Source organism: Pelophylax lessonae (assembly GCF_965119305.1).
Source record: "Pelophylax lessonae genome assembly, chromosome: 1".
Taxonomy (NCBI): Eukaryota; Metazoa; Chordata; class Amphibia; order Anura; family Ranidae; genus Pelophylax; species Pelophylax lessonae.
The window spans coordinates 223,367,290-223,388,086 of record NC_138768.1 but is presented as its reverse complement, the minus strand read 5'-3'; the positions used below and the strand labels follow the sequence as shown (position 1 = coordinate 223,388,086).

Below are 20,797 nucleotides of genomic sequence, written 5' to 3'. Positions count from 1 at the left end.
AGCCAACCAGGTAAAAAAAGAGCTCAACCAGGAACAACTGGAGCTTAGCACCAGGAAAAAAAATACACCCTCAAGAGGCGGGAGCCTCTGCATCCGCAGCCTGCACAACTTTGCGGGCCAAAAGCAGCAGCCGAAGATGCAAGTATACCCACCTTATAAAAACTTTGTGAATGTGTGTACAGACGACCATGTAGCTGCTTTGCACACCTGAACCCACTGATGCCTGATAACGTAAGGCCCAGGAGGCTCTAAGCGCCCTTGTAGAATTCCTTATTCCTAAATAGGCAGAAAAAAAAAACTGAAGTCCTATAGCAGGAAGTAATGGTATACCACCTGGGACTGCCTCAGGGGTGTAACCAAAATTGTTTCCGCCTAGTCTTACTCTTGAAGAGAACACAACATAAGCCCAAGGGTCTAGAAGACATGGAGCTGTGTCCGTCACTGAATGAAAGAAAGTCAGTTTAAAAAAAAAAAGTGTAAAAGCTAGATCCCGACAAGAACTAGGTCCTTACTAGGCAGAAAAAAACGAAATGCCTGGGACTGCCCCATAAGGGTGGTAAAGCTTTTTCATGCCTACCTGTCCTACTCCTGTAGGGGACAGCATAACCCAATGGTCAAGAAGATTCTGGAGCTGTTTCCATCAATGAGAAACCTAGATTTAGTGGTAGATGCAAGACTCCATGGATATCAAGATCCAGTCTGCATCTACCAGCAGCACTGGGATAAAGAAGAATACATAGTGAAGTTGGGACTCAATGAATCAAACCTCCACGAGGGCATCAAACTGGGCAAGATGGCTAGAGGGGGTTAAGGCCCTAGGAGGTAGCCCACAGTATTTTGTGCCTGGTGTCAATCCCTTACAGGCAACAGTGGCAAGTACATTGTACAGAATATGGTGTTTTTAGTTTTGCATTTAATGCACCCTGGGCTGAAGTGGGCGCATGTCCAGCACAAATTGCATTCAGCTTTTCGAGGGGGGTTTTGGTTGTCAAAGCTGGAACAAGCTGAAGTTTGAAGCCGATTGACTACCTGACTACCATACACAGCTGTACCCGATTTTGCACTCTTCAGTTTTAGTAAAGCAACCCCATTGTGTCCATTCTAAGAGGTTTTCTTGATAGCCGCTCTATTTCGAAGCCACTGCATTCCTTCCCTTTTGGGGAGACCCACAACTCCACCTCCACTAACCCAAAAGCACCAGACCTCCATAAAAATCATGTGTGACCAGAGAGCAAACTCAAAAGTCTTCAAGTAGACAGAAATATTTTCTATAACAGCCATCTAACGCAGACACTCCAATGAGTTCTAGCAAACTTTACAAACGTAAATAACTTAACACCTCGCCTATTTTTTTTTTTTTTTTCACTTCTGCAATAACATGCTACACTATAAGAACTCTGTCAAGCCCTCCTGTTTTTCTTCATTTTGGAAAGCAGACAAAACTATAAGAGGGAAACTCACTGAGACACTAAACATACATGGTCTGTCTGATATTTGTACATAAGAAAACGCATTGATAACCATACCAGCACCAGAATCAATGTATTTCATGCTTATCCCCTCCACTTTGCAGCAGTCAAGAACAATGCATGCTTCAGGGCCAAATAATTAGTGCGCATTCTAATCATAGGAGACCTTCAGTAAAAGCAAAATGTCATCAAAATACATTATTTTATGTTTTGTTTTAAATAAGAGTTTTAGAAATACAAAAAAGGGCAAGAGCTATAGTAGGTCATGAACAGCTTATTTCGTGTTTTTTCTTAGCAAGCCTAGAAAAGGAAAACTTAATTAATGTATATTATCAGATATCATTTAAAACACCAATGCCATTTTAGCTCCTGACCAATGACAAGTCATGTTCTCCAGAATTGCTGGTAGGTACAATGGTGTGTTTAAGTCAAGCCAAAACCTTTTTTCTTCATTTTGAAAAGTGAGCTGGCTGAAGGCAGAGGCTGCATTGCTAAATCTGGTAAGAAGTGTGCCACCTGTCTTGGTATGCAGTGTGGCAGAAGTGTACTAATTTCAAGCTGAACAGAATTGCAATAATCTTTCAGCCAGTAATGCAGTAAACATACATTTCAGTTGTGTATTTAGGTGTTTGGCTTGAATTGTAATTTAACATTAGGGAAATATAAGAAATGACCGGTTCTATATATTTTGAAATGTATGTTCTTCCACGACTAAACAAACCAGTTTTCCAGCTGAACTAAAAAGTAATGTGCCAATAATTTGTATACCACAAAAAAGGAAAAAAACATACGCATTGCTTATTATGTAGGGATTTATTTTAAAAATACTCTCATCAACCACCTAGCATCACTAACAAAATGTGTCTGTAATTTATGACAATGCCCTGACTGTCAGGGTCTCAGAAATCTCATATTTAGCTTTTGAAAATGTCAGAGCAAGTAGAATATTTGTGAAAATATTACATTCACCTGGCAAGCCAAGTTCAATGGTTTTCCTTCCATGCTGGCTTGTTGTTCTGCGCGTATGGCTAAGGTTAACCATTTAATTACATGTGTATCTGACTGTATGCATATATGTATGTACATCATATTATACTATACAAATATACATACATCTATATTTATATAAATATACACCAGTACTGGGTGACAGGGCTGCATAAATAAGCATACAAAATGGTGTAAATTTTTTTTGTTTTTTAGCATAATGGAACCAGTTGCTTCTGAATATTCCTTCTGCAGTAGAAAGCAAAGTAACAGCATCTGGCTAACTTAAAAACAGTTAGGTTCAGAAACTAGTCTCTTGCTTAGACTGGTAGTGTAACCAAGCAGCATTAGGTTTTGTTTTTCTTCCTTAGAATACAGTATACACAGTCGCATTGGTGTAATAATGCAGTGCAAATTACAGTGGCTAGCTGATAATTATTGATTAAGAGGTCTTTCTCCGCCAGTTATCTGACAGTAATGCCACAGCACTGCAAGTCTCACTTCAAAGTCAGCCGTCATTAGATTAGACTGCATCCACCACATCAATGATCCGGACATCAGCTTAAAAACCAACCATCCAATTCTGTGTTATCTTCAAACATATTTTAGTTCCTATAAATTAAAACAGCTGCTAGGAGGAGAGGGTAGATCAGAGAGGACAAACTGCAAAGCTAATAGAGCAGAGGAAAAAAAAAAAAAAAAGCATGGAATAAAAAGATTAATAGAATTCCTAACAAGCAAAAAAAAAAAAAAATAAATAAAATTCACCTAAACGGCAAGGAATAAGAAAAGCTGCTGGTTTTAAGCCAATTTCTATTGCTGCAGGTACAGAGTTTCCAAGGTTGCATGAAGATAAAAAAAAATGCATGAAAACCTCACTGCTGCAAGTTCATGGACATGTATAAAAAGTGGTCTATGGCAGGTGGCAGCTCCTGCTTTTAATTTATGTACAATAATTTAAATCAGCTGTATAAATTCCATTCTCAACACCTTTAAAAAACAAAGGGAAAAAAAAAAAAAAATCAGTTTTTAAGTCATTCATGCATCCTCTTGGGAAGTTCTGGATTAAGATGTCTGCCAGGAGCCCATCAAAGTATCTATAGTTATACAGTTCCTATTCACATTCTAGAGCTTGAGTTTCTTAATGGTTTCGAGTTTTTTCCTTATGAGATCCCCAACCTCTTGTAAAGAGTGCAGATAGCTGTTCTGAACCTTGTCAATAGACTGCTTTGTAAATGTCTTTTCTTCCTGAAAAACAAAGATCTTAATGTAAGAAAAAACACCACTCAAAAAGCAGCAGACCACAGCAAGCCATACAATATAGCAAATCAATATAACTTTAAATCTACAGAAATAAACAGATTTCTTTTAAGCTCTCGACATATTATAATGCATTAAAAATGTCAAAGAGTATGCACATAAATGATGGGAATTGGAAGTATTTACTGGCGTATGGGCAGCTTAAAGTTATGGTAAAGCATGGGTGTCCAACCTTTTGGCATCTCTGGGCCACATTGAGTGTAGAGAGATTTTCTCGGGCCACACACACACATATACATATATATACACACACACTATAGTTAAGGTATACAAGTAATAAAATGCCATCGTGCCCTTCCCACGCTGCCGCACCCCCCGCACTAATTTAACACAACAAGAGGATGATCAAATGAAATGGAATCAGTATACAGAGGTTTACTACTTCTGAGAGATATTAAAGAAACCCTCTAACCATCATGACCACTTCAGTGATTTGAAGTGGTCATGGTGGTAAGAGTCAGAAACACTGCACATGCTCAAGCCCCCCCCCCCCCCCCCCTCAAGGCAGCCTCTGCCTACCTTTAGTTGGAAGCCGCTGTGGCCATGCCCCCGACCTGACTTCCTTCCTCCCCAGCAAAAAAAATAAAAAAAATTGGCAGGGGGCAGTGGGCCGCATTGCCTGGGGTTCTGTGCAGCATGTGGCCCCTGGGCCGCAGGTTGGACATGCCTGTGGTAAAGCCTATTTAAAAAAACAAAAAAAGAAAAAAAAACAAACCTGTTCTACTTCTCTCTTCTGTGCAGTTGGTTTTGCACAAGGCAGTTCAGATCTTCCTCTTCTCGGGTCCCTCCCTCCTGTCTAGTGCCCCCACAGCAAGCAGCTTACTCCATTCAGACACAAGGCTGCCGTTCAGCCCCCTCCCCTTTCTCTCCTGATTGGCTGACTTTGATCATCAGCCGTGGGAGCCTTTGGCGCCGCTGCTGTCTCAGCCAATCAGGAGAGAGAGTCCTGGATGGCTGAGGGACTCTTGGACATCAATGGACAGAGATGGGGCTAAAGGAAGTATTAGGGGGCGCTGGGGAGGCTGCTGCACACAGAAGGTTTTTTAGCTCAATTCATAGAATGCATTAAAATAAAAAATCTTCTTCCTTTACAACTCCTTTAAACACCCTTTACACGCTGGCAACACGAAGCAAGGAAGTAGAAACAGAGCAACATTGCTGGTTTGGCCAGTGAGGTAGTACAGTACACAGGAAATTAAGTCTTTACTATGGGTTATTTGCAGCTACCTTCAGGTGATTGGATGCTAGCAAAAAGAATGCTGCAGGGCCACCCTCCTATATAAGCTGCCTATTTGTAGCTAGCCTTGGGTTTGCAGTAAGCAATAGGGATATCAAAAGTGGGACCCATGTCCTGTGCTGTATCCCAACAGATTTTACTGCCAAGACAAAAATTTTATTTTTAAGGTATGGGGCATAGGAACTTTAGTCTTTACCATGGAACTTCCAAAATCAGCCCAAATGAGGGGTGGGCAACACAGCAAACAACGCCAACAGGCCCAATTCGATTTAGACAGCAGCTAGTAGCACCTTACATCCAAAACTGGCATCCAAGGAGGCTTAAACATCCACCTGGTAGAACAGGAGTGGACATTCTGGACCCAGGTGACAGATTTTCTTAGACTTTGGAGAAGTAGGGACACCCCATCACTGGAAAGAAGCCTCAGAACTAGCCTTGGCTGGTTTGGAGGGCCATGACATTTTATGAAATTATGTTGCACTAGATGGGCATCAATGAAACAACCTCCAAAAACAGGAATGGTTTTACAGGTGATGGCCACTGACTTTTTTCCCTACTTATCTTTTCTGACCTTTTCACTAGTTTTGCATTTGGCTAGGGTCAGTGTCACCACTGGTAGCATGAGACGATACCTGGACCCTATAGAGGATGCACAGGCAGTCCAACTCCTCCAGGATGGCACATCAATATGTGCCATTGCCAGAAGGTTTGCTGTGTCTCCCCAGTACAGGCTCGAGAGCATGAAGGAGATGCCAGGAGACAGGCAGTTACTCTAGGAGAGCTGGACAGGGCCGTAGAAGGTCCTTAACCCATTTGTGCAAGGAGGAACAGGATGAGCACTGTCAGAGCCCTACAAAATGACCTCCAGCAGGCCACTGGTGTGAATGTCTGACCATACAATCAGAAACCGACTTCATGAGGATGGCCTCAGGGCCCGACGTCTAGTGGGCCCTGTGTCACTGCCCGGCACCGTAGAGCTCGATTGGCATTTGTCATTCAACACCAGAATTGGCAGGACCGCCACTGGCGCCCTGCGCTTTTTACAGATGAGATCAGGTTCCTCCTAAGCACATGTGACAGACATGAAAGGGTCTGGAGAAGCCGTGGAGAACGTTATGCTGCCTGTAACATTGTTCAGCATGACAAGTTTGGTGGGGTATCAGTGATGGTCTGGGGAAGAAAATCCATGGAGGGATGCACAGACTTCTACAGGCTAGACAATTGTACCCTGACTGCCATTGGGTATCAGAATGAAATCCTGGGACCCATTGTCAGAACCTACGCTGGTGCAGTGGGTCCTGGGTTCCTCCTAGTGCACAATACTCTTCCCTTAAGTGGCGAGTGTATGCAGCCAGTTCCTGGAGGATTAGGAAATTGATACCATTGAATTGCCTCCACACTCGCCTGACCTAAATCCAATAGAACACCTCTGGGACATTAGATTTTGGTCCATCTGATGCAACCAGGTTGCACCTCAGTCTGTTCAGGAGCTCAGTGATGCCCTGGTCCCGATCTGGGAGGAAACACCAGAACACCATCAGTCAGTCTCATGAGGAGCATACCCCTATGTTGTCAGGTATGCATAAAAGCACATGAGGGCCATACAAACTACCGTGTACCATTTTGAGTTGCTGTAATGAAATTTCAGCAAAATGGACTACCCTACTGCATAATTTTTTCGGGGTGTCATTGAATTCAGCCCTCTGTAGGTTGATTAATTTATTTTCCATCAATATGGCATCCTTTCAACCCTAAAACATTTCCCAGTCCATATCAGCACAGATATCCAGCATGATATTTTTCCCCCATTGAGATCTAGTTTTCAAAGTGTTCCTTTCATTTTTTTGAGCAATGTGTGACACCAAGTTCTTGTCAGAAGTTTAAACTAGGTTGCCAAATAACAGTAAGGACCAAAATCTGATCTAGGCCGAAAATATCATGTTGCAAGAAACTCAAGGCACGGGACCGAAGTTACGAAGAAAAGTGGCTGCAAGACATGATTACACAAGCTGCTAATTCGTGCAGTGACTTCTACATTTTCTAGTAATCAACTTTTAAAGCTTTCACTCAACATTCTAGAATTCATGAGATCGGTACATGTCAATCAAAACAGACAGGTGTGAGAAATGCTACACCTGTCACCAAGAATTAGGCTAGAACTTTTTACACCTTGAGTTGCTAATTGAAAAAAATTTGCCCAAGGACAAAAAAAAATACTAACCTCACTAAGCGTTACATTTTCTAAGGAGAGATCTTCAAGTTTCAGTGCAACCAAAGAGGCTTCCAACTCCTTTAGGTAGTCGTTCATGTCTGTTAGCAATGTTTGCAGCCCAGTGATGAAGTCCTGGAAGCCAGTAAACACAGGGGGCTGGAAAAGGAAACCGTAAGGACAGTGAGACCTATATGATGTTATAACTAGAAATGACATTCATAAAATGAGCAACTGTTACATCAAAGTATCAACATTAACACTGCAACCATGTGAACACCAAGAGTGGATGCCTGCTAATTACAGTACTCTTTCAGTAAGTTCACATTTTGCGGATCAGGAGGATTCAGTGTCAGCACCTCTTTTTTTTTTTTTTAACTGTTCAGTATCAACATTGATGCTTTGGGAGTAAGACTATGCTAGTGCTGTTTAGAGTCAGACATTAGATTATTGTTCAGGTGAAGGGTTAGGAAGAGGAAATGGCTGTTAATTTTAGGTATTCGGTAAAGTGTTGGGGCCAGGTATGGGTTTAGTTTAGTGTTTAAAGTAGCAGTTCAGGCTAAACTTAAACCTGCCCCCACACACATTCTAAGCCCTATTCCAGCTATCCGGTAGAGGAAAGATGTCTCACCTATTCAAAGGGTGCTCTGATCCTTTCACATGTTCGGCTCCCAGGGAGCTTCAATCAGGGCCGGTGCTAGACTGTTTTACGCCCTAGGCAAGATCAGCTACACGCGCCCCCCCCCCCCCCCTCCCAAAAAAAATAAATAAAAAGGGAAGGGGTTAAAAACTGCTCTATGTCATATCCAGTGACCCTGATCTGATGGTTCCTCCATGTAATGCTGTCATACCCAGTGATCCCAATGTTCCTCTATGTCCCATCAGGGGTCCCTGATGTTCCTCCATGTCATACCCGGAGACCCTGATGTTTTTCCATGTCACACCTGGGGACCCTGATGTTCCTCCATGTCACACCTGGGGACCTCAATCCCCCTTGGCACACCCAGGGATTCCAATTCCTCATGGCACACCTGGAGACCCCAAACCCCTGTTACACTTGTGACCCCTCTTCCCCCATGTCACACCTGGTGACTCAGATTCCCCATGGCATACCTGGTGACCGCAATTCTCCTTCACACCAGGGATACTCCATGTCACACCCAGGGACCCTGATATGAAGAGAGTGGCCTGCACTCTGCCCTCCTTCACCATGATCCTGCTTATTCCTTCTCCCAGGACGCTCCTCTCCTGGACCACAGTGCTCACCACAGCTCCAACCGGCTCCTGGTGGAGGGAGAAGCAGCAGTCGGAGAGCTCCGCACCTCCATCACCAACATCCTCAGACCATTCCGTTGCCTTGTCGCTTCTGCTCCAGTAAAGGTGCCGCCCTCCAGTGCCAAGCTCCGGCTCAGGTTCAGCCCTCCTCCACTCCCTGCTTAATACCAACCCAGGGAAATGAACGGCTGCCCACCAGCTCAGATTAGAGAGTCACTTCCCGCCCAGGGATTAGGCTGCTCAGCTCCAGATGAAGAGGATCATTATGCAGCTAGCACTCCGGTGGGCTCCTTTCCTGCCCCTTGGGGCTCCCCCAACAATGGTGGAAAGTCAGGGCCTGGTAGTTCTGCCACTGCCTCAGACACCTGGCATCTTCCTCTGTCCCTTCTTCCTCCCCCACTGCCGCCCCTTTCCTTAGCTCACAAGGATCATTCATGATGGAGCGCGAGTGCTGACTCGTGGCTGCGCCCCTAGGTGGCAATGCGCCCTAGGCAGCTGCCTAGTTTACCTAGTGGAAGCACCGGCCCTGGCTTCAATGTTCAATAAGCTACAATGTTCAGCTCGGCAATGAAGAGGAGGGACAGCAGACAATGGATGCCTCATACTAAGCCTATGGGTGACGTCACTAGATCGACATTAAGGCTATTGTCCGTGAATCTCTCCTCTCCCTTGAAGCTTGCTGCTGTAGATATTGTGTTTTTGATTAGACTTCTACTTTAGGACCCTTTCACACTGATGGCCCGATTGGGTCCGCCTGTCAGTTTTTTTTAGGCAGACCCGATCGGACTATCCACTGCCCTTTATGGAGCGGCGGATGTTTGTTCACACCTGCCGACATTTGATCTGAGCGTATCCTCTAAAAACACACAAATTGGGCATTTGTTCCCCATCCATCTGGTTGACTGGATTAGATGACAGATGGAAAAACGGACAGGGAGTCTGTTTCCATCTGACCATCCACGGAAAAAAGCGGGCTTTGTTCGTGTCTGCATAAGCAGAGCATACCTGCAATCTACTTGCTCAGCGGGGAACAGCGGACAGATTCCCCACCGAGAAGGCGTATCTGTTAGCGGAGTCTATTATGCACTTACAAAAACCAAAAAACAAAGCCTACTTATGTAATATGCAAATAAAATTGCCTACGTACATACACAACCAATATTTTAAAAGCTTCTGGCAGTCAATATTTTGATTTGAACTAAATAATATATACAGTATCAGCCAAGTTGATATCATTGTACACAACAGAGCGACCAGACATTACAATATTCTAAATTTATCAAGAACGTGCCCTTGGTTTTATTTTCAGTTCTGAGAAGCTACTGCGGTTTATGACCTTCTGAATGGTTATGGGTTTGTTTTAAAGTTCAATACTTTTTCCAGAAATAGCGCGCTACACCTATCTTTACTTACTGTAGTACTACTTTCTTTTTTCTTTTTCTTCTTCTTTTGAAGATTTGACTTGAACGGCCTAAGAACAGCAGCAAAATATCCTGATACCCAGAGAACAATAGATATAGCCTGCAGGAGGAGGAACAATAAACAGTAAAATCAATACATCACTCTCAAACCGAAAACCTTTTCAAACAAAGGGCTGTTTAAAAAGATGAAAATCTAGTGAAAAACCAGCAAGTTCACCTTATATTTATTTCTTCATTCAGAAATAACGTATGCAAGGGGAGGAGTGGACATCTAATCTGTAGTCTGATAATCCCACCCCAAACATTTCCTCATCTAAGCCAGCCTTTCTCAAACCATGGTGCCTTGGCAAAATGCCTAAAGATTGATGAAAAATTGTATACAAGCCAGCAGGTAGATGAAGCCGGTCTTAATTACACAAAGCCATGGGTTTTCATTATGCGACCTTGCGACTTTCTGGCCTCCTAACAACCAATGACATCATCAGTTGATCAGGAGGAGGTCTGTTGTGTCCACAGCATCCTTGTTTTAACCTCCTGTGCCTATCTCAGAACTGGGGTCACATCAGCTGACTCCGTGAAGATAAAGGGAGAAGAGAAACATATGAATTCTAGTCAGTACCAGTGTGCAAAAATGTATTTGCTTGGGAAGAATACATCCCCTCTGACGTTGGGTATCTTATGTGTGGATATTGCTACATTATGTAAAACTATTAGAATCGTTTTTTACTTTTTAGAAAGTGGTGTCTTGAGATTGTCCATAATTTTAAAGGGTGCTTTGACTGAAAAAAGGTTGAGAAGCCATTCTGTTGCTTTATGTTGAGGCCAAAAGATTTCATATAGACCTTAAACAGAAGCCTTAGGTTTGACACACAATAGATTAACAGGACTTTCTCCTTGCAATTCATACTGGCCATACATAGGACGTTATTTATTGCATGTGTTAAAGAAAGAAAATGATGTTTCAGGTAAAGGCTACGGTAATTGGTCAGTTTGGTTAATGAGTGAAAGCTTTCATTGAAAAAGAACCGTTAGCCCTGATGGAAAACAGTTCAATCAAACTGATCTTTTCCTTTCTTGTTGCAAAGTCTTGCCCAAGAAAGTGAATTTAAATGATCCATTAAAATCATATTCGTTTAAGTGCATGCCCAGCGTAAGACTGCAAAAATCAATGGCAAATACATCAATTCACAATCAAGTAAATACAAAACTTGTCCTAATCTATTTATGAAGTCTTGTTTAATCTGGGGAAAAATGATACATGACATACATACTGTATAACGACTATAATTGACTGCATTCTCCTTAGCTGCCTATTAATTCGCTAATCATTATTTTACAATTTTTCACAAATCAGACCTTGAAAGAAATAAGTAGAAGACAAACTTATACATGGACAAACCTCCACAAAGAAGACTAAGTTCTCAATTATAAGAGGTGATGTCTTGCTGTGTCCTTCTCGATAAAACAGAAGATCTCCTTTACATTGGCTAAAAAGGTCTGGGGAAAAAAATCAAATACGAGTTTAGTATTTGTGAAAAAAAATGTACTGCCAACTCTAATCCATATTAAAAATGTTCAGCACATACCTTTTAAATTGCCTAGAGAAGAGTTTAATCTGTTCCCAATTTTTTCTTGAATGTCACAACTATCATCTGTAGAGAAAGGACATTTTTTTTTTTTTTAAAGCAACAGTCATTTTAGGCATTAACAGTAATTTAAATATTCAATCTTTGTTTGTGCAGGATAACTAATAAAATATTTTGATTTTCGTTTTTTCATATTGAGGAGGAGATTATGAAACCTGGCACTTCAGCTGGAGTATCAGGTATAGCGGTTACTAGTGAACTGCCTGAATGCACACACAGAATATGGGGACTGTGTGTGGGGATAGGCGTATGGCAAGACAGGTTCAGGATATCACAGAGAAAAAGGGGAGACCCCGGCATTGTTACTCCAAGACATGGAATTTACAGGCAAGTCAAAATTCCAATTATATAGTACAGTATACGACACAGGAATTGCTTCTTATAATAATACAAGATGTCCCCAAGCAATAAATTGAGTGGTGGACAATACAATAGCCAAAACTGCAGCATCAGGCCCACAAAAAAATAGGGATTAAGGACCGAAACAAACCGTTGACCGCAGAATCATCTTGCAGCCAAAGTTCGCACAGGCTCAACAACCTCCTGGCAAAACAAAAAAAATACCACTTGAAACCAACAGAGCATCGGGTGGTGGCCCTGCTACTTGTGAGACAAACAGATGCTAGGTGCTGTAAAAAAAGAGCCAAAACCCTAATATCTCTTAAGAATGGGCTTATATATGGAAGGAGGTGTTAAATGAGGGCAAAGGCCTTGAGGGAAGAAAAAAAAAAGTAAAATAACCAAACCAGCAATTTAGGTGGAAGGAATCCCATAGAGGGACTGTTCAGTGACAACAGAAGAGGGGTCAGTTCCCAAGGGAATATGTAGCAGGTAGATATAGATAACAGTCCCAACCATAGGGCGAGGTGTAATGGTTTAAATATGCCTTCAAGGGAGGACATGGGGAGGGAGAAAGATTTCTACAGAAGGTGGTGGTAAGAGGAGCACCAGGGAAGCAAGAACCACTGACTTCTAGGCTACTTGGTCCCCTCCCGTAGCAAAGAAAAAAGGGTGCTCTCAAGAAGAACACAGGAGGAGCCAAGGCAGAGCTACAGCTGCCAGGGGCAACAGAGATGGCGGCTCCGTCTTACAGGTGACTTTTTAAAGGAGTAGCCATCTTGAACACAAGGGCATGGCTCTACATGGGCAAGAGCACCTAAAGAAGGCCTCAGAGGAACACAAAAGGTTGCAGTGGGGCCACAAAGAACAGCAAATTCTTTCAAAGAGTGCAAAGGAACTGCAAGAGCGTTATGAAGAGGGTATAGAAGGTTGATCCAAGACCTGTAGCGTACACCAAGGGCTAGTTTTTTTTTTGTAGTATCGCCAAAAAAGGAGTTGCAGGATGAGGAATAGAAAAAGGTTCTGGGATGGGGTTCCACATCTCACTAGGTGAGAACTACCTCACATGATAGAAGAGTATTGGGGGAAGAAATCTGCATACCAAATGAAAGAGGCACCCAACCTAGGTTGAAATGTGCCTAACTGGTGAATTTTATTGAATTAGAGATGCAGGGATATACAGGTCCTTCTCAAAAAATTAGCATATTGTGATAAAGTTCATTATTTTCTGTAATGTACTGATAAATATTAGACTTTCATATATTTTAGATTCATTACACACAACTGAAGTAGTGCAAGCCTTTTATTGTTTTAATATTGATGATTTTGGCATACAGATCATGAAAACCCAAAATTCCTATCTCAAAAAATTAGCATATCATGAAAAGGTTCTCTAAATGAGCTATTAACCTAATCATCTGAATCAACTAATTAACTCTAAACACCTGCAAAAGATTCCTGAGGCTTTTAAAAACTCCCAGCCTGGTTCATTACTCAAAACCACAATCATGGGTAAGACTGCCGACCTGACTGCTGTCCAGAAGGCCATCATTGACACCCTCAAGCAAGAGGGTAAGACACAGAAAGAAATTTCTGAACGAATAGGCTGTTCCCAGAGTGCTGTATCAAGGCACCTCAGTGGGAAGTCTGTGGGAAGGAAAAAGTGTGGCAGAAAACGCTGCACAACGAGAAGGTGACCAGACCCTGAGGAAGATTGTGGAGAAGGACCGATTCCAGACCTTGGGGGACCAGCGGAAGCAGTGGACTGAGTCTGGAGTAGAAACATCTAGAGCCACCGTGTACAGGCGTGTGCAGGAAATGGGCTTCAGGTGCCGCATTCCCCAGGTCAAGCCACTTTTGAACCAGAAACAGCGGCAGAAGCACCTGACTTGGGCTACAGAGAAGCAGCACTGGACTGTTGCTCAGTGGTCCAAAGTCCTTTTTTGGATGAAAGCAAATTTTGCATGTCATTCGGAAATCAAGGTGCCAGAGTCTGGAGGAAGACTGGGGAGAGGGAAATGCCAAAATGCCTGAAGTCCAGTGTCAAGTACCCACAGTCAGGGATGGTCTGGGGTGCCATGTCAGCTGCTGGTGTTGGTCCACTGTGTTTTATCAAGGGCAGGGTCAATGCAGCTAGCTATCAGGAGATTTTGGAGCACTTCATGCTTCCATCTGCTAAAAAGCTTTATGGAGATGAAGATTTCATTTTTCAGCACGACCTGGCACCTGCTCACAGTGCCAAAACCACTGGTAAATGGTTTACTGACCATGGTATTACTGTGCTCAATTGGCCTGCCAACTCTCCTGACCTGAACCCCATAGAGCATCTGTGGGATGTTGTGAAGAGAAAGTTGAGAGACGCAAGACCCAACACTCTGGATGAGCTCAAGGCCGCTATCAAAGCATCCTGGGCCTCCACAACACCTCAGCAGTGCCACAGGCTCATTGCCTCCATGCCACGCCGCATTGAAGCAGTCATTTCTGCAAAAGGATTCCCGACCAAGTATTGAGTGCATAACTGAACATAATTTTTTGAAGGTTGACTTTTTTTGTATTAAAAACACTTTTCTTTTATTGGTCGGATGAAATTTGCTAATTTTTTGAGATAGGAATTTTGGGTTTTCATGAGCTGTATGCCAAATTCATCAATATTAAAACAATAAAAGGCTTGCACTACTTCAGTTGTGTGTAATGAATCTAAAATATATGAAAGTCTAATGTTTATCAGTACATTACAGAAAATAATGAACTTTATCACAATATGCTAATTTTTTGAGAAGGACCTGTATCTCTGGGCAAAAGGCTGTAGAGTGGTCATAGAACCGAAGATATTTGGTAGGAAGCAAGTGAGTGCCTGGGTACCAACAGACCACGTGTGGATAGTGAAAAACACACATAAGGGACGCACTGAGGACAGGGGCAATTCCACTTTTTCAGTACTAAACTGGCCAATGGAGTTGACTAGTATAAGCAACCAGAAGACAGAAGTAGACTGGTTTCTCAGCCTGTAAAACGAGCGACTTTTTAATCTGCAACCCTAAACAGGAAGAGGGGGCAAATAAGAATTCAAGGCAGAGTGAGGGTTGTAAGCCATGGAGATAGAAGTTATAGTAATAGAGTAAACAAGACTCTAGGTACTGGAGTTAACCTTCCCATGGAGTGAGTTGAGTCCTGGCGACTCAGTGAAGAAAAGCCAATTACCTGAAGGTAGCAAGCAGCATATAACCAATAGGCCTAAAAATCAATTCCCAAGTTCTGTACAATTGAGATAATGTGGTTACTTGAGTACTCCACCATTTAGATTAAAGAGATGGCATTAAATCACTACAGACCTGGAAAAGACATTTAAAGATGGCTAGGTTTTTTTTTTTTTTTAAGTCAAACAAAGAATATCCAAGCTGGAAAGACAGGGAAGCTCAGTGTAATGTACTGGCAGCTAACTGTTGAGGGGTTAGACTTGAGTTTTGACTTTAGCTTTTCAAGCGTGAATCTCCTTTATTTCTAATCTGCCTTAATGTCTCCTCTCCGCACTATTTGGTAATGCTAACCATCTCTATTATCTGTGGGCTGATGCCTAATGGTCTTGTGTCCTATTCGGTGACAAATTCTTGAAGCTGAAGGCTAGAATTTTTAACATGTGACACCAGTAGTGAACTGGCCATAAAGGATCCCTTTCAGTCTATGGGCATTCTTCATGCACCAGAAGTGGGCAAGTGGAGGTACCGATTACTAAAATCACATCAGTATCCAACTGGTGTGACCCAAATTGGGTGCAGGTGCTCTGGGAAGGGTACTGATTTAAATAGGCAATCACTTTAGGGGTTCCACTCTAGATTTGTGCAAAGTTTACTGCTTAGCCTTTTAGTTCCTCTCCAGAAGCATTAATTAGAAGTAAAAGGTTTTTACCCATAGCTCAGTTAATTTATTTGGGGACATTGAAGACCAGACCTGTACCAAGTTACTTGCAATTTGGCACGTGGCCTTAAAACAGTTTAAATCAGTCAGCCAAGAAGACAATTCATGGAGAAGGTATACCTGCAGTTGAACCAGAGAAATCAGATGCTTTTGAGCAAAGTGAAAGAGACTGAGGTAGCCAGGAAGTGATGGCAGCAAGAGGGGAAGAGCAAGAGAGGAAGAGCAAGAGGAGAGAGCACACAGATGCACTGGAAGCACACCACATTATCTAATGTTTCTAGTAATTATAACTGTAGAAACACATGCATCTATTTCATCCCTGACTAGTCCACAAACCTAATGCTTTACAGAAGTTCTGTTCAAAAAGCACCTGCTCATTTCCAAGATACACAGTAAGTCACAGCATTCTCAAATCCAAAGAATTGGGAATGGAAATACTTACAAGGTAATTTGGCACTTTAACAAAACCTTAAAGGACTGTTATTGGCCTGATCTGCAACTAGCATAATATAGCACATTAGAGAAACAAAGTGCTATCCCCAAGAGGGTGGTTTAACAATGCTCTTAAAAAGCTCCTAAATCTAGAATGCACCAAGTGATCATGCTGTTCTGTAGTTTTCCTGTCTGAAACTAAAGTCTGAACGAAAGTTAAACAAGAAATGTGACCAGTGTTGATTGCACTAGTAGATGGTAAATGATTAACTAAGTACGTATTAAGGGGAGTGAAAGTGACAAACTGCTAACAGAAACTGAGCACAACATAGGAGTTGCCTGGTTTTAATTAGGACATGCTGCAATCAGAAGACAGGTCATTTACAGCAAGTTATATACTGTATGAGTGAAAGAATAGTTACAAAATTACTCATACCGGGACAAAAGCGATATTACATGCTACAAGCTAAAGAAACAGGGAATTATAGTGCGGTTTGTTAAAAGGTTTAAAGTTATGCTTCTTATCCGACTCATTAACCACTTGCCGACCGCCGCACGACTATCTACGTCGGCGGTCAGCCCCTCACAGGCAAACTAACGTAGGTCTACGTCGCTTGCCTGTGAGGGTCTAGGGAGCGAGCGCGTGGTCACGGACCCCCCCACGCGTGTGACCAGCGGACCCGATGTCCGCCGGTCACTCGGCGATCGGCGGGGGAGAGGGAGAATGTCAGGCAGCTTGTGTAAACAAGCCACCTGTCATTCTCCTCGCTGTAAAGACACTGATCACACAGATCTAGTATGTAGATCCGTTGATCAGTGTCCTTACAGCTGAAGCCACAGCCAATCACAGTAGAAAGCACGCCCCTAGGGACACACACAGCCCCTCCCTCCCAAATAAAGTTAACCCCTTCACTACCAGTGTATTTTTACAGTAACAGTGCATATGTATAGCACTGATTACTGTAGAAATGTCACTGGGACCCCCAAAAGTGTCACAAATGTCAGTCAAGGGTCCGATCTGTCCACCCCAATGTCGCAGTACCGCAAAAAAAAAAAAAAAAAAAAAAAAAAAAAAAAAAACGCAGATCGCCGCCATTACGCGTAAAAAAAAAAAAAAAAAACAACAAAAATCTTTCCCTTTGTTAGTAAACGCGATAACTTTTGCACAAACCAATCAAAATACGCTTTTTGCGATTTTTTTTTTACCAAACATAGGTAGCATAAAACAAATTGGCCGAAAATGTTAAAAAATGGATTTTTGTAAAATCTTACCGTAAAATCCTTTTCTCTTAGCTCATTGACAGACGTAGTCCTCGGTGATGCACCACCTTCGGGTTATGTTGCCTCCACAGGAGCAGGACTAGACAGGAAATTAAAAAGCTCTGGCCACACCCTAGGGGCAGTCCCAGAGGGTATATCCTCTCTCTCTCTGCCTCAGCAAATCAGTTATGTGAAAAAGCAGTCTTTAGAGATTTTAACCCAACTCAAAAAAACAGAGGGGCGGGGACTACGTCTGTCAATGAGCTAAGAGAAAAGGATTTTACAAAAATCCATTTTTCTCTAGCGCTCATTGACAGACGTAGTCCTCGGTGATACACCACCTTCGGGACGTCCCAGAGCAGTATCACAACTGAGGGGTGGGAAAATGAAATCAAATCCCAATCTAGAAGGCCCAACCGGCGCCAACTAGAAGTTTACAATGCTCATCCTTAATGATGAGACTCAAAAGAGAGAAAAAATTTTTCTTTTTTTTTTTTTTTTTTTCAAACAGAAAAAAACCCTCGAGGTAGACCACCGGTCTCCTCAAATTGCGGCCTGCAAAACCTTGCGGCCAAATGAGGCATCCGCCGATGCCGTCACATCAATTTTATAGAATTTTGTAAAGGTATGTACCGACGACCAAGTGGCCGCTTTACATACCTGGACCACTGACGCCTGATGGCGAAAGGCCCAGGAAGTACTGAGCGCTCGAGTGGAGTGCGCCCTAACAGGGAACGGAGGACTCTGACCCTTAATAGAATAAGCCTGTACCACCGTTGTCTAATCCATTTGGCAATGGTCGCGGCAGATGCAGGCAAACCCTTTCTGGGGCCATCCGTGATCACAAAAAGTGAATCCGTCTTACGGAATGATTCCGTAGCTTTCAGGTATACCCTGATTGCCCGAACCACATCTAAGGAATGCAACGCATGTTCCCGATGATGCTTGGGCTGAGGACACAAGGAAGGTAGTACAATATCTTCATTCAGATGAAAATCTGAAACCACCTTAGGAAGAAAAGATGGCTTAGGATGAAGTACTACCTTATCCCTATGAATCACTAGGTATGGGGACTGGCATGATAATGCAGCCAGTTCTGACACCCTGCGAGCAGAAGTAATAGCCACCAAGAAGGCCACCTTCTGGGATAAAGTAAGCAAGGGAATCTCCCTGATGTTTTCAAAGGGAGGTTTCTGTAGAACCGACAAAACCAAATTAAGATCCCAGGGCGGTAAGGGCGCGCGGACTGGAGGAGCCAGGTGCCGCACCCCCTGGATGAAATTCCGCACCAAGGATTTGGTAGCTAAAGGCTTCTGAAAGAAGATTGCTAATGCTGAAACTTGACCCTTGATGGTGCTCAAGGCTAGCTTCTGCTCAACCCCTTGTTGCAAAAAGGCCAATATTCGAGACACCGAATAGGTACGTGGAGGAAATCCTAAAGATTCGCACCACGCAATATAAGTCTTCCATGTGTGATAATAGACTTTGCTGGAAGTCGCTTTCCTTGCTTTAATAAGGGTAGGAATGACTGAAGTAGACAAACCTCTGTCCTTCAGTACTTGGGTCTCAATGGCCAGGCCATTAAAACCAGCGACTGTAAAGCACGAAGGTAAATTGGTCCTTGAGACCACAGACACTCCCTGAGACGAAGTTCCCACGGAACGTCTGCGACTAACATGTCCAAGTCGGCCAGGCCGGCTTGAGGAGGCCAGCCTAGAATTTCTAGGACCACTAGCGCTGATTGGATCTGAACCAGGCGTCCCTAAAGCTATCTGGCCCCGACCATCCGAGAAAGTCTGGTCGTTTTCTGTTCCCACACATTTATCCGATACCTGATAGTTATCAGGAAAGGTGATCTTTTCTGGTTGAACCTCAGGGACCGAAGTCACCCGGCTAAAGGCTACTTGGCCTATCTGGTCAACCAGATCCGATTCCTGTGAGGTATCGGGACTAATCTTAGGAAAAGGTAAAGGAAAAGATCTATTCAGGGAACGGTAACTACCGCTTCCTGTGGTACTTAAATGTTGGAAGGGAAGAATCGCACCGGTAGTAGTGGTAGATGCTCGATCTAATGTCCTGAATACCGGTGAAAACGTCCCCCCACCCTGAAACCGGGTGGGGGCGCACCTTCAGGCTGTGTACTCCTTTACTTCGGGTTTGGCTGGGTTGGTCCTCTGCTTGTCCGACCAGCCCTTCTTGAACCCTCCTGGAGGAGTCTTGCCTTTCCCGCTAGTACCAGCCGGGCGCCCTTTATGGGCGGTAAAGAAAGGTCCTCGCTTGTTGCGAGGTCCCTTAGCTTTTGCAGCCTGTGGCAAAAAAGTGCTCTTGCCCCCAGTGGCATCCTTAATGATTTAATCTAGGTTGGCCCCAAATAGACGATTCCCCTGAAAAGGGAGATTGGTCAAGGTCTTTTTGGAACCTAGGTCAGCTGACCAGCATTTTAACCACAGCACACGTCTGAGGATCACTGCTAACTTAGATGCATGCCCTAATAAGGGAGTAGTGTCCAAGGCTGCGTCACAGATAAACCGTAGCCCTTGTATAATCTGTTCCATCAAATCAGATGTCTCCTGGGGAATATCTTTTCCCCTAAGATCTTGGCGTACCATTTTCGCCCATTCCGTAAGTGTCTGGGAAACTAGACCAATAACAATTACTGGTCTAAATGCTGACCCTATCAGAGAGAAGATAGTGCGGGACTCTGCTTCTATCTTTCGATCCACCGGATCCTTAAAGGACGAAGTGTCCTCCACTGGAATAACCGTGGCTTTATTCAGCCTGGAAATAGGCGGATCCACGACTGGTGGTACCGTCCATTTCTTAATGATGGATTCCTCAAACGGATAGCGTCTAGCAATACGCTTGGAAATAGTAAAGGTACGTTTAGAATGCTCCCATTCTCCTTTGATCTGATTACCAAAACATTTAGGTACAGGAAAAGCCTTCGCCGTCTTGATGGGCTTATTAGTACCAAAAGGCATCTCTGTTTCAGTTGCCTCTGCCGGTAAAGCCTCAAGTTTTAAGGTTTCCTGCACTGCCACAACTAGTGCGTCCACCAATGCTTCTTCCTGAATTATAGCAAGAGAAGAAGCGTCCTCCTCACTGTCTGAGGGGGCTTTACCTGGGATAACAGCCCTTGCAGAGGAACCTGCAACTGCCGTGACCATCTCTGAATCTGAGTCAGAGGTGTCAGATGGTATAGGGGTAGGCGGGGGTCGCTTCCTTGACCCCCGTCCCTGACAGGCCGCCTCCACCCGAGCCACCATAGACTCCAAAATTGCTGTAAA

General features: G+C 43.4%; 1 protein-coding gene across 1 annotated transcript in view; it reads right to left on the bottom strand.

Moving 5' to 3' along the window:
* Positions 1-2,960: 2,960 nt before the first annotated feature.
* The window catches only part of NAA25 (N-alpha-acetyltransferase 25, NatB auxiliary subunit), a 129,910-nt gene continuing 112,073 nt past the window's right edge, over positions 2,961-20,797 (bottom strand). Inside the window, exons 20-24 of the mRNA XM_082243438.1 lie at positions 11,505-11,570; positions 11,318-11,415; positions 9,911-10,018; positions 7,235-7,381; positions 2,961-3,704 (exon numbers count right to left, since the gene is read on the bottom strand). Coding sequence (XP_082099564.1) covers positions 3,582-3,704; positions 7,235-7,381; positions 9,911-10,018; positions 11,318-11,415; positions 11,505-11,570 — 542 coding nt within the window. The 3' untranslated portion in view covers positions 2,961-3,581. The remainder of the gene's footprint in view (positions 3,705-7,234; positions 7,382-9,910; positions 10,019-11,317; positions 11,416-11,504; positions 11,571-20,797) is intronic.